A 17,386-nucleotide genomic window follows, 5' to 3' on the forward strand; every position below is an offset into this window, starting at 1 on the left:
CCTGGCTTTCCTCAAGAGCATCTCCGTCCCCCTCTCTATCGCTTCACTCGACTGAGGACCAACCAATTCACCATCTATGACCCCCCGTTCCGAGTCCCCTCAGGCACCATCTCAGACGGAAAAAAGGCCGCCTTGCCGTTCTGGAGCTGGGATACGCGGGAGCGTGTAACCAGCCAGCAACAGCCTTGTCCTCCGCCAGCGGCTCTCTTCTGCTTCGAAGACAAGAGGACTGCTTGCCCTCTCAAAGACGAATGCAGGAGAGTGAGAGAGGAGTGTGGCCACTGCGAACACGTCGTTGTTCTGGCCTCGGTCCTCGGTCCTGCTTTCTCGGCGGCCTCGGCTGGCCCCACGGGTCCACTGTGGCAGTACTCTCTGCTCTCATGTCCCTGCCGACTTGCACTGCGGCCGCGCAGGCTCCCGGGCCGTCGCGAACGCCGATTCCGATATGGGGGGGGAGGGGCGGGGGGGCTGCGAATGTGCCTAGAGTGGTGGTGCTACTAGCAGTGGCACACGGGGCGACGGCTCGACGGTGAACCTAGGCCTCCGGCAGCGGAGGCAGTTCACGTATGTCCAACCTATTATGTCCGGCCCCACCCGGGCCATCGGCATCCGGCCCAACTTGCCCGCCTCAGCGGTCGACGTGGGGAGTCCCGGGCGCTGCAGCACGCCCAAACCATCTATATCGCGGTGCTGTCTGCAAGTGGCCGAAAAGCGACCGCCGACCGGCCGGTCACTGGCATTGTCCCGGATGCCCCCCCGCCGGCGAGGAGATGAGCGGCGACGCCGGCGGTGGCTATAGGATTTAACTTAGCTATTAATATATATGGAATAATATTTGGCTGTTCTTGCGAGAACTTGAAGCAGATAGTGGGAATGACTGATATTGAAGAGTTGCGGATTGATTAATGTTGCGAGAAATAAAAGTTGCGGAAAATATGGACTTTTGAAAATATTTCGCGGATTTTGGGAACGGCTGTGATCCGCAACTTTTTGTCAAGTTTAGAAAATAAAGTTGCGGAAAGTAGTTTTTTGCTCGAAATGTTGCGGAAAATTGGAATTTTTACAAAGTGTGTGTAAAATTAATACTTCCCCACTTTGACCGCCATATCTGTATAGTCTCACATTTTTCTTGGTAATTATGGATAAAAAACCTCAAGTTTTTTCTCTAACATTTTATAGGCAAAAGTTGCTAAAAAAAGTACAAATTCTGACCCAGAAAAAACTCGTTGAAAATTTTAATTTTTTTTTTTGAACTTTTCAAGGGAAAAATTGTGGAAACAGCCCAGTGCAGCTGACTCTTTCGGCTAGTCACATTTGTCTTTGACGCTGCAGTGGTTCAAATGACCGGGTGCGTATTTCCTGGCAGAAACTGCGACCGCTAGGCCGACGCCAGTGCTTCTAATCAGGATGCAATGTTGCATTTGCTGGTGAATTCCGTAGTTGACCAAAAAAAAAAACTACTCTCATGGAATTTGAAGCTGGATGACACCAAGTAGTACATTGTTTAAGAATACTATTGGCCTAAAGCGCAATGGTGCGCTGGGTGGCCATCCACGCCGTCACGACCGCGCGCATCTGTTGCACATTCCCCGCCGCGCTCGCCGCGAGGTATGCTGCCACTGTTGCCGCGTCCACCCCGAGCTCCTGCAGCATCGTCTGCGGGATGGTCGGGTCCCACGGCGGAGCGGGCGGGTACACGAGCGTGAGGTACATCGTGTCGACGTCGCCGGGGGTTATTTGCCCCTCAGATATAGTCGGCCCGGCGACGCTGGGGTCCGTGTTTAGCCCCGCAGGCATGAAGTATCTGGCATCAGATGCAGATGTCAGCGAAGCCAAGCCCGAAAGAAAAGAACGCATACCGCATGATGGACACCGCGTTCGGCGCCGCGTAGTTGGTGAGGCTCGTGGCGTTGTACACGTCGAGGATGTGCCGCTGCACAAGCGCGCGGTCCCAGCCCATGGTGTACTTGTAGTACGAGTAAACCAGCTCGGGGTTCAACGTCGGGCCATTCTTGGGGCCAGCATGTCTGTCATCGTGTCAATCAAGGACGCTGAGACGGCATCTACAGACTCGTGGTACAGCCCCAAAACATGGAGAAAGAGATGCGTAACAAGCATCTGTTCCTGGACCTCCAACGTCTGGCTTGCCTCAAGCGCGCTGATATTCATCGTCGCTCGCGGCGCCTGCACCTTGAGGCACGCAGTGCCAACTATATTCGTTAGTTAACACGACAAAAAACGTGCACTTCCCCACCATAACTCCACGAGCCGACACTTTCGTCGAATGAAATCCGCACCATGCCGTCCTGCGGAACCTGCACAAACGTCACATTCACGAAATTCAGCCTGTTCACAGCCTCAGCAACGCAAACTGCCTGTGTATTGAAGCCCCACAGATGCAACGCGACTACCGACACCTTGCTGCGGATGTCGTCGTCGCCCGAGATGAACGAATACGTGATTTGCTGTCCGTTGTTCCAGAACTGCTGCAGCTTCTGCCCGAGGGAGCGCGCGATCAGCGCCGTCGGGCCTTGCGTTGCACAGATCGCGCGCTCCAGGCTGAACGGCGCGCGGAGTTCGTCCTCGGGGAGGTTGATAGTGCAGGTCACATCCTAGGCAATTTAGCCGAGCTGGTGAGGCAGGAAGAAAAGCTGACGTTGATCGTGGCTGGCGTCACGGGCGTCGCGGTGAGTATCGGCTGGTTAGGCTTGAATGGCCCCGCCACTGCTGGTGTTGTTTTCTGGGCGGAGGGAACAGCTGTAGGTGCCGTGGTCCCTGTTGTGCTTCCTACGGGAATGTTAATGAGATTAATTCGAGTTCAGCGTCATTTTACCGCTGGCTATCGGTGTAACGGAGCCCGCATTGGAGGCAGGTGGTGGAACACAGGGAACGGGTTGGTCGGGTGCTGCAGTGGGTGAGACATTGTTGCCAGGCGTTGTCGATTCCGTTACGGCTCCTGGAATTGTGGCTCATATGTCAGTGGAATATATGGAGCTGGAATATGGCTACCTGTGCCAGAAGTCGGTGCGTCACTCGATGTTGTACTGGCGGCTGCATTATTGGGAGTGCTCGTCTGTTCTGCGGTGCTGGTCGAGGTAGATATAGGAGGAGTCGTGCTATTGGTAGTTTCTGTGCTCGAGGAGACAATCGGAGCAGTTGCAACGGAAGCTTTGGAGGAATGAGCCGCAATTCCATGAAGCAAACGGACATACTACTGGGCGCTGCAGCACTCGTTTCAGTGGGGGCCCCGGCGACATTCGTCACCGGCGTGGAGGCCGAATTCGTTGCATCAGCAATGGTGCTTGCTTTAGGAAGGATCTGTCAGTTCACCAAGACTCGAACTTTGCGCACGCACCTGGAATTGTGGCCAACGTCGGGCCATTGGCAGCGCTGCTCGCTGGACTGCTGACAGAGTCACTGTTCACGATGGGTGCTTGCGTGGCCATCCTTTGAAAGGCAGGGAGGAAGCCGTGAGTTATCTTCAGTTGTCCATGGGACGCGCGTAGCTGTTAGTGGTGAGAAGCCAGAGGACCTGAGTGTAAGGGGCAGGCACATACTCTGGGTCCCGACAGCACGCATGGTTCCCGCCGACGCAAACGACGCAGCGGCGAGCGAAGCCCGACACACGTGGTGGTGGCGGAAGGCAAAAGGTGAGAGAGTTACCGCGGGTGATGTCGCCAAAAATCGCCGACAGCGTGTGAATTACCTCTTGGCTGTGACTCCCATCTGCAATTCCCGACTCGACCTCCTGTGGCTCAAGCTGGTCGCTCGAATGTTGCTCTGGACTCTGGATTGCACCCAAAACTCTCATCCTTCTTGTTAACTCGGCTCTCAGGGCGGCGATGCCGTCGGTGAAGAAGCGAGGGAAACATAGCCTATTCACTTCCGGCCTGGGGTAAAATTGATACAGGTACGTGGTCAGAAGCTCAATCGTATTCGCACTCACATGCCTACCCTGAAATAGCGCAGCTCTACGCGCCTGAGTGGACGGTATAAACCATAGCTGATTCTCTGTAGTTCCCGCCTTTGCATTGACACTCATGGCACAAGGAACTGCAGTTACTTTCGATATCGCCGACGGACGCACCTGCGCGATCGCGCTACCGCCCGACAATGGGACTACAAGCCAGTTTGCTGGTGGGATGACGCTCATGGGCACCCGTGCCGTCATCGCTGGTGGAGGCGACGGCAATGCGAGCGATTCACTCTTGCCCGCTGGCGCTGTCGTTGCCAACGCAGGCAGGCTCTGGGATGCGGGACAGGTGCGAAATGCGACCCTTTGAACTCGATTTCCCTCAACTTCTCCCGCAGACCGTGACTTATAGTTTCCTCTCTGGTACAACGCAACAGCAGAACAAGGTCAAGGCCGTTATCCAGAACTGGTGAGGAGTCAAACTGACACTTTGACATTCGTTTCAAGTTCCCTAAATTGCACCCAGGTACCTCTACGCAAACGTCGTCTTCTCCCCCGTTGCAACGGGAGGAATGCTCCGAATTACCTTCGATCCCAAGGGCGGATCGTGGAGCTATAGTCCGTTTCCTGGCAAATTTCCCCCATGTTTCTGACCATTGTGCATAGTCGGAAAAGACAGCTTGAAGGTTGACGCAACCAAACCGACTATAAACTTTGGCTGGGTGGAAGATACAAAGTCAATTGAAGCTGAAGAACGGGGCGTGATTCTCCACGAGTTTGGCCATGTTCTTGGTTTATTGTTGAGTCATCCAATTTCTTCCGGAGTATGGAAGCTGATCTTTTCCTAGGCACGAGTAGGTCTGTTTATGGACTAGACATTAGGTTCTAAAAGCGCGTCAGACACCAGAGTCCCGCACGTGGCGGAACCTTGACCCTTGACAATGAAGCAGTGTACGGCTACTATACCTACACACAAGGCTGGGATCGAGCAACAGTCAAGGCTCAGATTATCGACGTGTTCAATGCAGACACAGTTGTCTCGAACTACAGTCGGCTCGATACGGAGAGCATCATGATGTTAGTGGCCCACATTGCTCAAGCTGTTTATCCATTATTTCAGGTATTTCATGCCATCGTGGCTTAACCTTCAACGCATCGAAGTCAAGGCAAACTATGTCCTGTCCCCGATCGACATGGCCTACATGGTCATCAACTATCCGCGACCCAAGCCCCATGCCGAGGCCTCAAAATGGACGTTGGAGTATGCTTTGCGTGTCGCTGAGGTTGATGAGGCGACGGTTCAATCAATTCTCTTCTCTCGAGCCGATGTTTCCCAAAATTCGCTTCTTGTTCTCTGCGTATCAGCTACGTGTGCGACTTGAGGAGGAGCGGGCACGTGAGACAGGAATCGGACGTGGTGCTCAGGCAGATGGCGAGGATGGAGAAGGTTAGCCCCTCCGTTTTGACTGACCAATTGGCTGAAACAGGAAAATAGTCCATATCCCAACGGGAGCAAGGGGTATGCGCCGGTGCAAGCCGAGACATCAGGGGGGAGGGGAGGGGGGTGGTCTGGTGGCCTTAATTCACTTTTCTTTCGTAGGGTACAGAGTGGCTGGGAATGCTATTAATGGTCTCAGAATGCATATAATTGTCATTGAAAGCAGATTTTGGGGTTCTTCTGAGGCATGTATAAGCATTTTGATAGGAATTTCCGTTGAGGTGGTGATGACACGGCCACGGCACACCCAAGTCACACCTGCCAGCTATGCCTGCAGCCAAAATTGGTTTTATAATGATGTCCGCAGGGTGGATGTGGGTGGAGAGCATAAGAAGGGACACTATATATAGAGGAAATTAGTAGTACTGCATGACATTTTCACCAGTTTCTAACACCCATCATGGAATTGCCTTTTTGGGACATCACGTGCAATCACGTGGCGTGACGTCACACAGGGAGGGGGGGTGTCCAGCAGTAGCTAATTCACTTTTCCGACCTGACGTCGGGGGTTTCAGGTATGCATACCTCTTGAACGGGAGAGGTGCCAGAGCGCAATGTGGGCTGGTGCGCAGCCCAGGACCTGGCCTTGATGGCTATTCCAATTGTCCGCAACCCTTATGAACAGGATATCGAAGTCATCGGTACACCTTCTCGTGGAGTCTATGAAGGTGACACTGAGAGCGGCCTCCGTAGTCAGCTTTGGGAGCCGTATCAGACCATATGCTATGGTTTCATAAACCCCATTGAAGCCACGGAATACCGTCGTGCTCGTGTTGCCAGCGCTTTCCGTCTCTTCGAGGCCAATTCTTCCTTGACCTTCCAGGAGATTGAAATCTCAAACATGGACTTCAATGACCCTAACAACCGGATGAAATGTCCAATCCGCATTTATTTTGGCAAGCGTTTGGGGTTTACGATGTCAAACATCTTGGGCTGGGCCTCCGTTGGACGACGGCAAATTGATACAAGCCCGCCGGCGTCACGCTTCCGTGGGCCACAGTGGACAACTGTTTCTTTGTGCGATCAAGCAAGGGATTCGGATCAGGAGTTGAGCACTGAGGGAGATGTGCTTTGGGCCAACCAGACACTGTATCACGAGCTGCTTCATGCCTTAGGCTTTGAGCACGAGGAGGATAGCCTACACTCTCTAGTCACACCTGACCCATCCCGGCAAGCCGCCGAGCCAGAATCCAGAGGAACAGCAGACCTTTGTGTCAACTGAGGTAATAATATGAAGAACTAAAATTCACATGAGAGCTAATAAAACACAGTTTGACCATAACAGTGTAATGCTGTACTATAACCTGGACTACATTGACAAAGAGGCCTATGGTCAGAATACAGATCTCAATGGATGGCCATCTGCCAATGATCTAGATCTCTTACGGGTATGTCTTTGCGGTTGATATTGATTGCTGTCAGGCTGAGTTGGTCTTGCAGCTCTTGTATCCAGACAATCTAGCTGGTGGAAAGTTTCAACAGGCATTGATCAACATGCAGTTTGATAAAACCAAGATCCCAAAGCTTCTTAGTCTTGCTGAAAAAGCTGTTGGTTTAGGTCGTTTGGTTTCTCCAGATGCTGCTAAGCAGTTGCGGGATGCAATTCAGGCCAGCTTTCTGACAACCAAGCGCAAGTCAATAAGAGAAGAGATAGATTACAATCCAACACCAGTTGGTTTGAGATTTGAGGACCCTCAGGTTGCTCAGGGCCTGGGACCAGGTATGAAATCAAGTCTTTGATACTTTTATTATATCTTCTGATGCTTTTCAGCTCATGATATTGCTGATAAAGTTGGCATAGAAGGTAATAGAAACCAAGTCCTCTGGATTATAGCTTGAAGCTCACTACAATATGAAAGTTCCATTTCCCTGGTGTGGAACTGAACAGGCTGAATCAGTTGAAAACAACTTGCAGAATGCAATCCTACCCAATGAAATTCAACACGGAGTCTTTCTCCCTAATCGCCGTGCAGACTTCAATGAGATTTGGGCACCATATCAAGTTATCCCATATGGCTATCTCAACCCAGCACAGGCAACTATACACCGCCGCAAGCGCCTTGAAAATGCTCTTTCCCTCTATGCACAAAACACCTCTCTCCGCTTCCAATATGTTGATATCTCTGGTCCACAATGGGATTTTGATATCAATATAGAGAAGCGATGGGACTGTCCCCTCCGAATTTATTTTGGTGAGCCAACAGACTCAACACGTGTACAGGGCCATTTGCGTGGATTTGCTAGTCAGGGAACCAAGTTTGTCGAGTCAGGCCATGTGGAGAGAGCAATTATACAGGCAAAACAAAACAGATGGCCAGAAAATCAAGCAATCCGATGGGCAACACTGTATTATAGTGACCAACCCCAGGATGAAGAGGCTGAGAATGCACTGGCCAGATTGCCAACTAAAGCACTACACAAGGCTAATTGCACACTCTATCATGAGCTGGGTCACTTCTTGGGTATAAATCAATCCAATCATTCGCATTATACTCATTTGTACTTTGACTAGGATTTCGTCATGAACAAAACAGTCCAAACACTGAGGTAGATGGAGTTTACATTGATGAAGATACAGTTGGGACCCAGGTATGAGTGATCCATTTCTCTCTCCAATTTTTTTTCTATCTCTGACTGTTTTAGTTTGATCCAAAAAGTATCATGCTTGATGCAGGATATGATTATTCAGGGTTTTGGAATAAGTTCAATCACAAAGTAACTGAAGACAATGCCTACCCCTCACCAACGGACCTAGACTTGCTAAGGGTATGCACTTATAACTTTTATTTAATACAGCATCTGATTATTAAGTTAGCTCTTATATCCTGATAGCCAAGGATCTCCAGCTGGCAGATTTGCAGCTGCATTGAAAACCATGCAGTTTACTCAAGCTGAGCAAGCCAGATTGTTGGCTCAGCATGACAGGGCTATTGCAGCAGATAATGGTCTTCTTAGCATCAATGAAGTAGAGAATCTTCGGCAACAGATTGCAGATATCTTGAAAAGACAACCCAGGCTTTCCACTCGTCCAGATATTCCATATGATCCTTCAGGTCCCTCATCAAACACAGGAATTGGTCTCATAGCCAATGATATTACCACTGGACAAGAAATAGGTATGTGGACTCATCAGCTCTATAAAATAATTAAGTAAGTTATTCTAGGCCAAACTGGATGGTGTGGAACAGAGGCAGTGGCTCTAGACCAAAGAGAACTGCTTGCTGTAGCGAATGATATCCAACGTGGGGTATTCAAGATCGACCCTGTGAACAACTTAAATGACTTCTGGACACCAAATGAGACCATTGCCTATGGTTATCTCAACCCAGATGATGCAACATCCCACCGCCGGCGTCGTCTAGAGAATGCACTATCTCTCTATGCTCAAAACACATCTCTCAGATTTGAATACATAGATATCTCTGGACCACAGTGGAACTTTGATCAGAATCGCCATCAACGCTGGCAGTGCCCACTACGAGTATATTTTGGTGAACCCTGGGGAGTGACACGAGTTGATGGTCATGCTCGAGGATATGCGAGTCTGGGTATGGACAAAGTTGAGGAGGGTTATATTGAGAGAGATATCATCAAGACTCCAAAATGGGTTTACAATGCACGCTGGGCAACACTCTTTATGAATGATCAGCCTCTTACCCAAGGTGATGAAGATCAAGAGTTGCAATCGGAAATTGCTCGAGCAAATAATACTCTCTACCATGAGCTGGGGCATTTCTTTGGTATTTATCATCCAAATCAAACTATTAACACTAATTTATTTCTCTTCAGGTCTGCGTCATGAACAAAATAGTCCCCATACTCAAGTTTACAATGCATATCCTGCTGATGATACAGTTGGCACTGCAGTAGGTATTTCCTTTTGAAAGTATTGCAAGCTCAGATCTTGGAACAGTGGGATAATAGAAGTATCATGCTATACCAAGGCTATCAATATAAAGGCATTCGTGCAGTGCTAACTTGGAAGAAAACAGAAGAGCATCCCTATCCTTCTCCGACCGATTTGGATATACTGACAGTATGATTTTTTGAGGGAAACTTATAAGGTTGATCTAATATATAATAGCTGTTGTATCCCGATGGTCAAGATGGGGGAAAGTTTCTACGAGCACTTGACACTATGGGCTTTACCTCAACAGAGCAAGTGAACCTTTTGCAACAGCTTAACTTGGGCATTGCAGCAGATGGAACAGTAATTGATAGGACAGAAGTCAATAGACTTCGCGGAATGATTGCAGATAGTTTGCGCCAAAGACCACGCTTATCAAGACGCCCTGATATTCCATATAATCCCTCTGGCCCTTCAAACAATACAGGAATTGGTTTGGCAGGAGCTGGAGTACATTTATCTGACAAAGGATTGGATATTGGACGAGGTGTAAATGATGGAGCTGGAACTCCACGTGCAGTTAATCCTCAAACCCCAGGGTTCCTCTCTGAACTGGTTGCAAAGTTACAAGAGATCTTCAGTCCTGGTGGCAATCAAATGTTCACTCTCCAATTTCCTGGAAGATATCTTGATCAAGCAACTTATGCATGGGATACATCTTCTGCAGGGGCCTATGGTCAATTCATCAAACCTGTGGTTGTTAATGAGTCTGAGTTCCGGTTGGTTGATCAGCTCTATGATATAGCACCAATTGTTGCTGGGCCTAATGGGCAGAATCTATCAATCATCTATAAACAAGTATGTTGATCAATATTTGGCAATTATCCAACTTACAGACAGTTGTCAGGTTCTCAACAATCTGCTCCCAAAATTTGTAGAAAATGGCTTACCACAGCAGCAAGATCAAATTAGGCGATGGTTGTTGCGAGATGTTCCAATGACCCAGTGGATTCGTGATATTATGACTCGTCAAAATGCTCGTGAGGCAGCATTGGCAACTTCTCTTGTCAAGACAGCTCGTAAGTGATAAGGCATGCTTTTTATGTTGTCTGGAAAACTGAAGCTATAATATAGGAATAAGTAAAACTGGGTCTACAACAGCAGCAGGTGTTGCTGCAGCTGCTATGGCTGCTAGCACTACACTTGCCCCAGTTTTTGATATTTCTAGCAAGGCTCCAAATGAAACACTGAATCGAATCGAACTAAGTGAGCTGCTGATGAATGAATATCTATATTCAAAGCAGGATTGGGAGCTGGAACGTGATAATCTAATCAATAAAGCAACAGAGGAAAGTTATAATAATAATAATAATATGACTGTTATTTTCTTATTTCATCACAGAAGGATCTTGGAACTCCGGAGTCTCAAAGAGAGCTTAATGCTCTCACCCGTCAACTAGCTCATGTCACAGATACACGCCAGGCTCAGCTTGCATCTAAATACTCTGATGCAGTTGTTCGTGGATATTCTCACACTGTTCGGCAGTATATGGGATATCTAGATATCTATAATCCTGCAGAAGCACTGCAAGATGCCAAGGACTCATATCGAGAGTCTGCCATGTCATCTTTGGATGGCAGCCTGACTGTATTTCCTGTTCAGCTTTCTCCTTTGGACTGGTTTGCAGGCCTGTCAACCTCTTTCACACTGGAGGATCTCACTCAGGATCCAGAGCTTATCCGACTGCAGATTAGTGCCAAGTCAAAGGAGCTAGATAATCTGAATGCAATACTAGTATCTCTGCAGATGGGTAGTACTGGAGATGCTGCTGCTCTACGGGCAAAAGTTCAGACAGCACAGAAAGCATTGACTACTGCACAAGCCAATCTAGCAGAAAAGTACTCAACAAATATCATCAGTCTAGCACAAACATTCCTTGCCAAGTCTGGAGATTTGGATATTGTTGCCCTAGGTACATTTACAAAGGTGGATCCACAGACCTGGACAGACCTTGCTACAAAATTGAGAACAGTTACACTTGCTCAGGAGGAGCTTAGCAACACATCTCGTGCATTATCTCAGCTCACAGCTGCTGCTGCCCTTGCACAAGCAACAGACACTCAGCAAGAGCAAAACAAGATTACAATCCAGATTCAAGCAACTACCTCAGAGTTGAATGAGCTTCAAACACGATTTGCTGCTTTAACTGCTAAGACTGGTGGAGCAAGAGCTGAAAAGCCTCCAAGTCAAGCAAGCAATCCTGTACCACAGACACCCTTGGAACTGCCAGAGGAAGGGACATCAGGTGGAAGCCGTTGGCAGACAATCATTTTGACAAGCACAAGTGACTCTCGAAGTGAGGCTAGTGCATCTTCAAGTGATGCTAAAGCAAGTCTTTTAAAAACATATCATGTGCATAATACTAATAAGTCTGATAGATTGAAGAATGGAGTGTAAACATATGGTTTGCCTCAGCATCTGGAGGCAACTCTAGTGAAAATGCTCAAGCAACACAGTCAAGTGAAGCTAGCTCTGACACAATTGATGTTGCACTTCGAGCTACACTTGTCACAGTTGACCGAGGAGGCTGGTTCCAGCCTCAGTTTTTCTCCGAATCTCAAGCATTCTATAAGGTAATTTTCTCCCTTAGATTATAAATTATAATACTGAGATAAGCACCTAGATCAATGAGAATATCTCCTGGGCTGGTGATGAAGGCCTACTGAAAGGATTCCCAATTGCCTACCTTTTAGTCAAGGATGTGATCATCCGTGTTCGGCACACATCTAGCTCAAGTGACATAGAGAAAGAAAATGAGGCCAAAGCTGCATCTGCAGCTGGTGGGTTCCTCTGTTTTTCTTACTCTAACAGCCAGTCCAGCAGCACTGCATCTGAGGCAAGCAGTTTCCAACAATACAGTGATGGGTATATTGTCAAGATTCCAGGACCACAGGTATGTAGTGATTGCTTCTCCAAGATATTTACTTATGCTGTGGAAGATTTTGGGTTATATGATCCAGCTCACAGGTCCAGACAATAGTGAACTCATGCCCAATGAACTTCCACATGGTTTTTTCATCCCAGATGATGAGTATGACAGAACCATCAAAGGTGAAGATGATCCTGCCCGTGGCATCAATACTGGAGGTAGACAATTGGTTATCACCGAAGAAAAGCTCAAGAATGCAATGGATGGGATGCTGAATGAGAAGGTTGGTGAACTATTCCGTACACTTGCAGGAGAAGAGCCTACAAAGGCTAGTGCAACTCAGGCAAACAGAATCAATACTGATCAATCATATCCCTATAAATATGAAGGTGCATAACTATGCCAGTGGTCATGTATTCTATAAATATACTTGTTTTCTCATCTCTCTCTCTCTCATAAATATGGTTCCTATCTGCTTTTCTGTTGAACTATGTGAACCCAAGTCTTGCCAGCCAGATGATGTCATCACTGGACTGCCATCACCAACGCAGAGTGTTAGGAGTGTTCTATCATATCCTACTGACTTATTTCTCCAGAATCTAATACTTCTGTGAGGGCAACTCTGGAGGCCTGAGATCAAGGTCCTAGCTGCTGCTGTCGGGCACAAAAGGCTTGAGCGGCGTCGCAGGCCAGGTCCCAGGGCAACTGTTGGGAGGGTGTTGATGGATCCGTGATGGCGCGGGCTTGGGCGGGTGGTACCAGTATGAGAATAAATATACTCGGTCATAGCAAGCCTGAGTTTATGTATTGAGTGCTGGCTGTGAGTAAGGTAAGAGAAGAGCTTATATGAAGGCTAGTGCAAGTCAGGCAAAGGAAACTGTGACAAAATGAGCTGCTGATATGACTTACCTACATTATAATGATTGTTATCAGATATATATCCATTTTATTGATACTATCAGATATAGAAAAATGTTAAGTATTGAATATTAGATACCAGTGTATTGTTGGCCTATTATAATATTAATATATAATGATAATATAACAATGATATAATATGATCATCAGCAGCATAATACATCCATAATAGGATATAGCAACAACAATAACATTGAACATTATATTATGGTTTTATCATCATATATTACTCTTATATTAAGCAGATGTTGTGTGAATGTATGCACATGTTTGGCATCACCTTTAGCAATTCATTTACTCCACATTTCCACTTTGGGGTTCACTGCTGTTGAAACCCTAATTTGGTAAGAAAAGCTGTAAAGAGTCTAATTGGGACGCAAAGCTGTAGAACTATGTAAAACTAAGATTTTGCACCAAGTACCATAAACAAGTATAATCTAAGGCTATGTGTGATATTGTTCTTGCCTGTAACAATAGTATGTAGGGAATGTAGACCTTGAGATTTCATAAACTCATAAATAAAATTGGCAAATTCAATCTTCAAAACTGTGAATCAACATTGGAAGCTGGGGCGTAGCCCCAGCCTGTCTAGTTATAATATATGATCTGGCTTCAACAAACTTTCAATATTGTATTGGGGATTGTTCAGAAGACTGCTGGATAGCAATGATGATGTGCCCAATGTCTCTAAGGGGTTGTCTCTGAGGGGGCCATCTCTATCTCCAGTTCAAAGGGGGGGGAGGTTTCCCTGATACAAGGAAACCATTTATAGTACATAAATACTCTGAGGACAAGAATACAAATAATATCAGTTGGTATATACAAGTTGATTTCATACAAGGTTCATGGCCTGTCTAGGGCTGACATTCAAGTTGCAGGTTTATACTGAAGTCATAATAATAATGATATAACAGAATAATATAATATTCATTCTGGCCACCAGGCATAATATAATCATAATCATAATAATATATTATGAAATAATAATGGGGCATAGTAATGAATTATAATATAATCACGGCCACTGGCTAGCACTCGACAGCCCAATATTTTATCTAGGCTATATCATAATATGTGTACGGCAGATACATCATACCAGAGAGAGGCTCGCACTGGCATGCACTGGCATGATAGTTACGTTACAATCCTATTTCACACCCTCCCGATGCGGATACACGTTGTCCCGCTCTTATGACGCTATTCTAGAAATTTGGTATATCCGCGGTGTTCGTTGGCTCCGGGATCAGGCTCATGACTTCTTTTGCCAGGCAGAAACTTTAAAATAAGTAGTCTGACGCCTGGAGCGGGCCACGCTATGACCTCCCTCCCTCCACCGTCCCCCGGGCAGGCTTACATGCATGTTTCCGCGCTGCAAGCGGGAATGCTGCACTTGCCCACAGACTTCCTCGTCCAAGGCGAAAAACATGGCTACAAACACTGTCCGTCGCTGGCATTCTTCCTGCGGCACTCGGCGTCGGATAAGCACTTCATCTTCGACCTGGGCTTGCGCAAGGACCTGGAGTCGTATCCGCCGGCGGTGAGGGCGCATTATTTGGATACGGAGACCGCGCAGATGCGCACCCGGTGCTCGGTCCCGCAAGACGTTGCGGAGTCGTGTCTTGAGGGCGGCGTGGACCCCGCGACGGTGGAGAAAGTCGTTATTAGCCACCTGCATTTTGACCAGTGCGTCGTCAATTTCCAAGTTTTCGTGGACTAACACTTGGTCAACAGCGTTGGCGAGCACACGCCCTTCACCTCAGCAACTTTCATCCTGGGTGGCGACGGCGCGGCCACGCTAGCAGACGGCTATCCGGAAAACCCAGCATCGTATTGTCTCTCCGCCTCTGTTCCGGTTGAACGCACACTCTTCCTTAACCGCACCGAGCATCTCACCACGCCCATCGGCCCATTTCCCCTGGCTTACGACCTCTTCGCCGACGGCTCAGCCTACATCATCGACACGCCTGGGCACTGTCCGGGACATGTGACTCTGCTGGTGCGGACCTCGGCGGCGGGAAACTGGCTCTACCTGGGCGGGGACATTGCGCACGACACGCGACTGCTGACAGACGCTGACACAGACATTGCGCTGACAACGGAGAGCGGGGTAGCGTGTTGCGTACATCGGGACCCGGCTCAGGCACGTGTCGATATTGCGCGGGCTCGACAGCTGGTGAAGCTACCAGGAGTCGAGTTCTTGATTGCGCACGACTGGAAGTGGTTCGAGGATAACCTGGAGAACGCCTTCTTGCCAAAACAATTTGTGCCGAGAAAATTGTAATGAATTAAATTGAAGACTACTTAAATGTTCACCACGACGAGGGATGCTTTAAGAGTGTCTGTTGATTCGTCAACGAGAGAAAGATATAGTAAAGGGAGCGCACCCCGCCGTCGACCAAGATCGTCTCCCCATTCACAAACGAGTTCACCACCAACGAAAGTGCAACGGCACCAACATCGCGAGCGCTCCCATGGCCTGTCTCTGTCGGCACCGAAAACCCAAACTCGCGCTGGCGGAGGGTGCCAGAGCTGCCGAGGGCATCGATGGTGTCCGCGCCGAGAGACATGCCCGTCAGAAACAGACCTGAGTTCGACAGATGAGTCAAAGATGAGTATATATCGGAGGACGAGTGGCGGCACTGACCTGGCGCAATTCCGTTGACGCGGATGCCGAGTGGGAGGAGCTCGTTCGCTAGCGTCGCCGTTGCCTGTCCGATAGCCATCTTGGAGAAGAGATACGGGTACGAGTGCCCACATGTAGCGCTATCCTGGACTATGTTAAGGGCTGCACTGGCAGCTCGCGATGCTGATTTGAGACAGCTCACCTTTGTCCACCCATTCATCGAAGATGTCATGATCACCTGCGGCACAAACTTATTCGTGCTCGATTTCCACTTCTCGAGGAGCGGCAGAAACGCAAACGTGAGCCAGAACGGGCCGACGGCGTTGGTGGCGAAGACGTCAGTAAACTGCTCCTGGGTGACACTGTCGAAGTAGGCCGCCACGAAGTCTGCCGCGCTGGGTGGTGTCCCGTCGGCGTTTATGGTGGGCCGGCCTGGTGCGGGACTGCTGATACCAGCATTGTTGAACAGAACAGTGACCCCTTCAGGGGAGCGGGTGGATATTTCGGATGCGAGGCGTGTCGCCTCAGACTTTCAAAGTTGGACACAAGAAGTTGGGTCGAAAAAAGGATAAATAGTCACACACCTTGAGTCGGATGTCCCCCTCGAGTCCGTGCATACGCCCGTTCGAGATTCCCTCTGCCGCTTCATTATACTTGGCGCAAACACTGCGCAGACCGTGAGCCGCGCATCGAAAAGGACGGATAGCGTAGCGCACGCGTCAAGTTCCTGCTGTTTCGGCCCGATGATATAGACAGTGGCTCCATTTGCGACGAGGGTGGAAGAAATCATCATCCCAATGCCCTATAATAGTTTGTGAACAACTTGAAGCGGATGGATTCTTACAGAACCGCCGCCAGTGACGACAGCCACGACGCCCCGCAGGTCGAAGATGTTTTGTGCCTTGAGCTGTTCCAGAACTTTGTCTGCCATGTCGGTCAAGGGGGAAGATGCGATATGGCGGAGGTCATGACGTATGGGTGGAGTGACTTTGATAGAGGCTGGATTGGTACTTGGGAAATGCGGTGAGGTGTGGGAGGAACAAGACTGGCTTCCCATGCTGTCAAATGACTCATCCAAGTCATTCGTTGTTGATAAATTGATCCCGCTTGACCTTGACGACCTCCACCACGAGTTTCCCGCCTTGAACTTGCAACGGAAGCAGCACATGGCAACATGTAAGTCAGACGACAATATCAAGCACTTTTCTCAGTGACAGCATGCCAGCGGACAGATATATCGACTGCCCCTTCAAGTTGAGCAACACGCAAAGGTCCATAGATACGCCAGTCGACTGTCCTTTCCTATGAACACGCCTCCGACACAACTCCGTGGGAATCGTGCGAAACGCAGATTCAAGATAGTCAACGCGCGCGGGAGTTGGACGCGCCGCACGGCCCCGCTGGGCTTCTAGTCCCGAATCAACGCCCACGCGGGAGGAAACCAGCGCTCGCGACGAGTGCGACGCAATTCGACAAATAACAGAACAATCATCCATGCCGCGTTGCCTCATGCTGCGCGCGCAGAACGACGCAGCGGCGAGCGAAGCCGTGGCGGTGGAGGAAGACGAAGAACGTGATGATATTTTCACATGTTACCCCTCCCTTGCACGCCTCGCTCCAACGCTAAGTCGCGCTCGCTCGCCAAGTCGCGCGAGCG

General features: G+C 48.8%; 4 protein-coding genes across 4 annotated transcripts; 2 read left to right on the plus strand and 2 right to left on the minus strand.

The window, feature by feature from the left end:
- Nucleotides 1-1,521: 1,521 nt before the first annotated feature.
- Nucleotides 1,522-3,632, minus strand: MIND_01154300 (uncharacterized protein; the record flags this gene model as incomplete). Its single annotated transcript, XM_037368072.1, has 10 exons — nt 3,356-3,632; nt 3,213-3,305; nt 3,010-3,168; nt 2,834-2,956; nt 2,657-2,787; nt 2,395-2,612; nt 2,255-2,346; nt 2,072-2,210; nt 1,860-2,027; nt 1,522-1,804 (listed from the first exon to the last, which is right to left on the minus strand). The coding sequence occupies exons 1-10, from the start codon at nt 3,444-3,446 to the stop codon at nt 1,522-1,524; spliced, it is 1,497 nt and encodes a 498-aa protein (XP_037214998.1). The 5' UTR covers nt 3,447-3,632.
- A 408-nt stretch (nt 3,633-4,040) lies between these two features.
- Nucleotides 4,041-5,295, plus strand: MIND_01154400 (ZnMc domain-containing protein; the record flags this gene model as incomplete). Its single annotated transcript, XM_037368073.1, has 7 exons — nt 4,041-4,262; nt 4,312-4,382; nt 4,440-4,531; nt 4,580-4,705; nt 4,762-4,771; nt 4,814-4,990; nt 5,034-5,295. 7 exons carry the CDS (start codon nt 4,041-4,043, stop codon nt 5,293-5,295), a joined length of 960 nt encoding a protein of 319 aa, XP_037214999.1.
- Nucleotides 5,296-14,421: 9,126 nt separating this feature from the next.
- On the plus strand, nt 14,422-15,387 carry MIND_01154500 (Lactamase-B domain-containing protein; the record flags this gene model as incomplete). Its single annotated transcript, XM_037368074.1, has 2 exons — nt 14,422-14,789; nt 14,838-15,387. 2 exons carry the CDS (start codon nt 14,422-14,424, stop codon nt 15,385-15,387), a joined length of 918 nt encoding a protein of 305 aa, XP_037215000.1.
- Nucleotides 15,388-15,415: 28 nt separating this feature from the next.
- On the minus strand, nt 15,416-16,660 carry MIND_01154600 (NAD(P)-binding protein; the record flags this gene model as incomplete). Its single annotated transcript, XM_037368075.1, has 7 exons — nt 15,416-15,445; nt 15,491-15,690; nt 15,751-15,874; nt 15,932-16,258; nt 16,314-16,395; nt 16,446-16,531; nt 16,574-16,660. The coding sequence occupies 7 exons, from the start codon at nt 16,658-16,660 to the stop codon at nt 15,416-15,418; spliced, it is 936 nt and encodes a 311-aa protein (XP_037215001.1).
- Nucleotides 16,661-17,386: the final 726 nt, after the last annotated feature.

The sequence above is a fragment of the Mycena indigotica genome, assembly GCF_014461135.1.
Source record: "Mycena indigotica strain 171206Taipei chromosome Unknown Mind.scaff0011, whole genome shotgun sequence".
NCBI lineage: Eukaryota > Fungi > Basidiomycota > Agaricomycetes > Agaricales > Mycenaceae > Mycena > Mycena indigotica.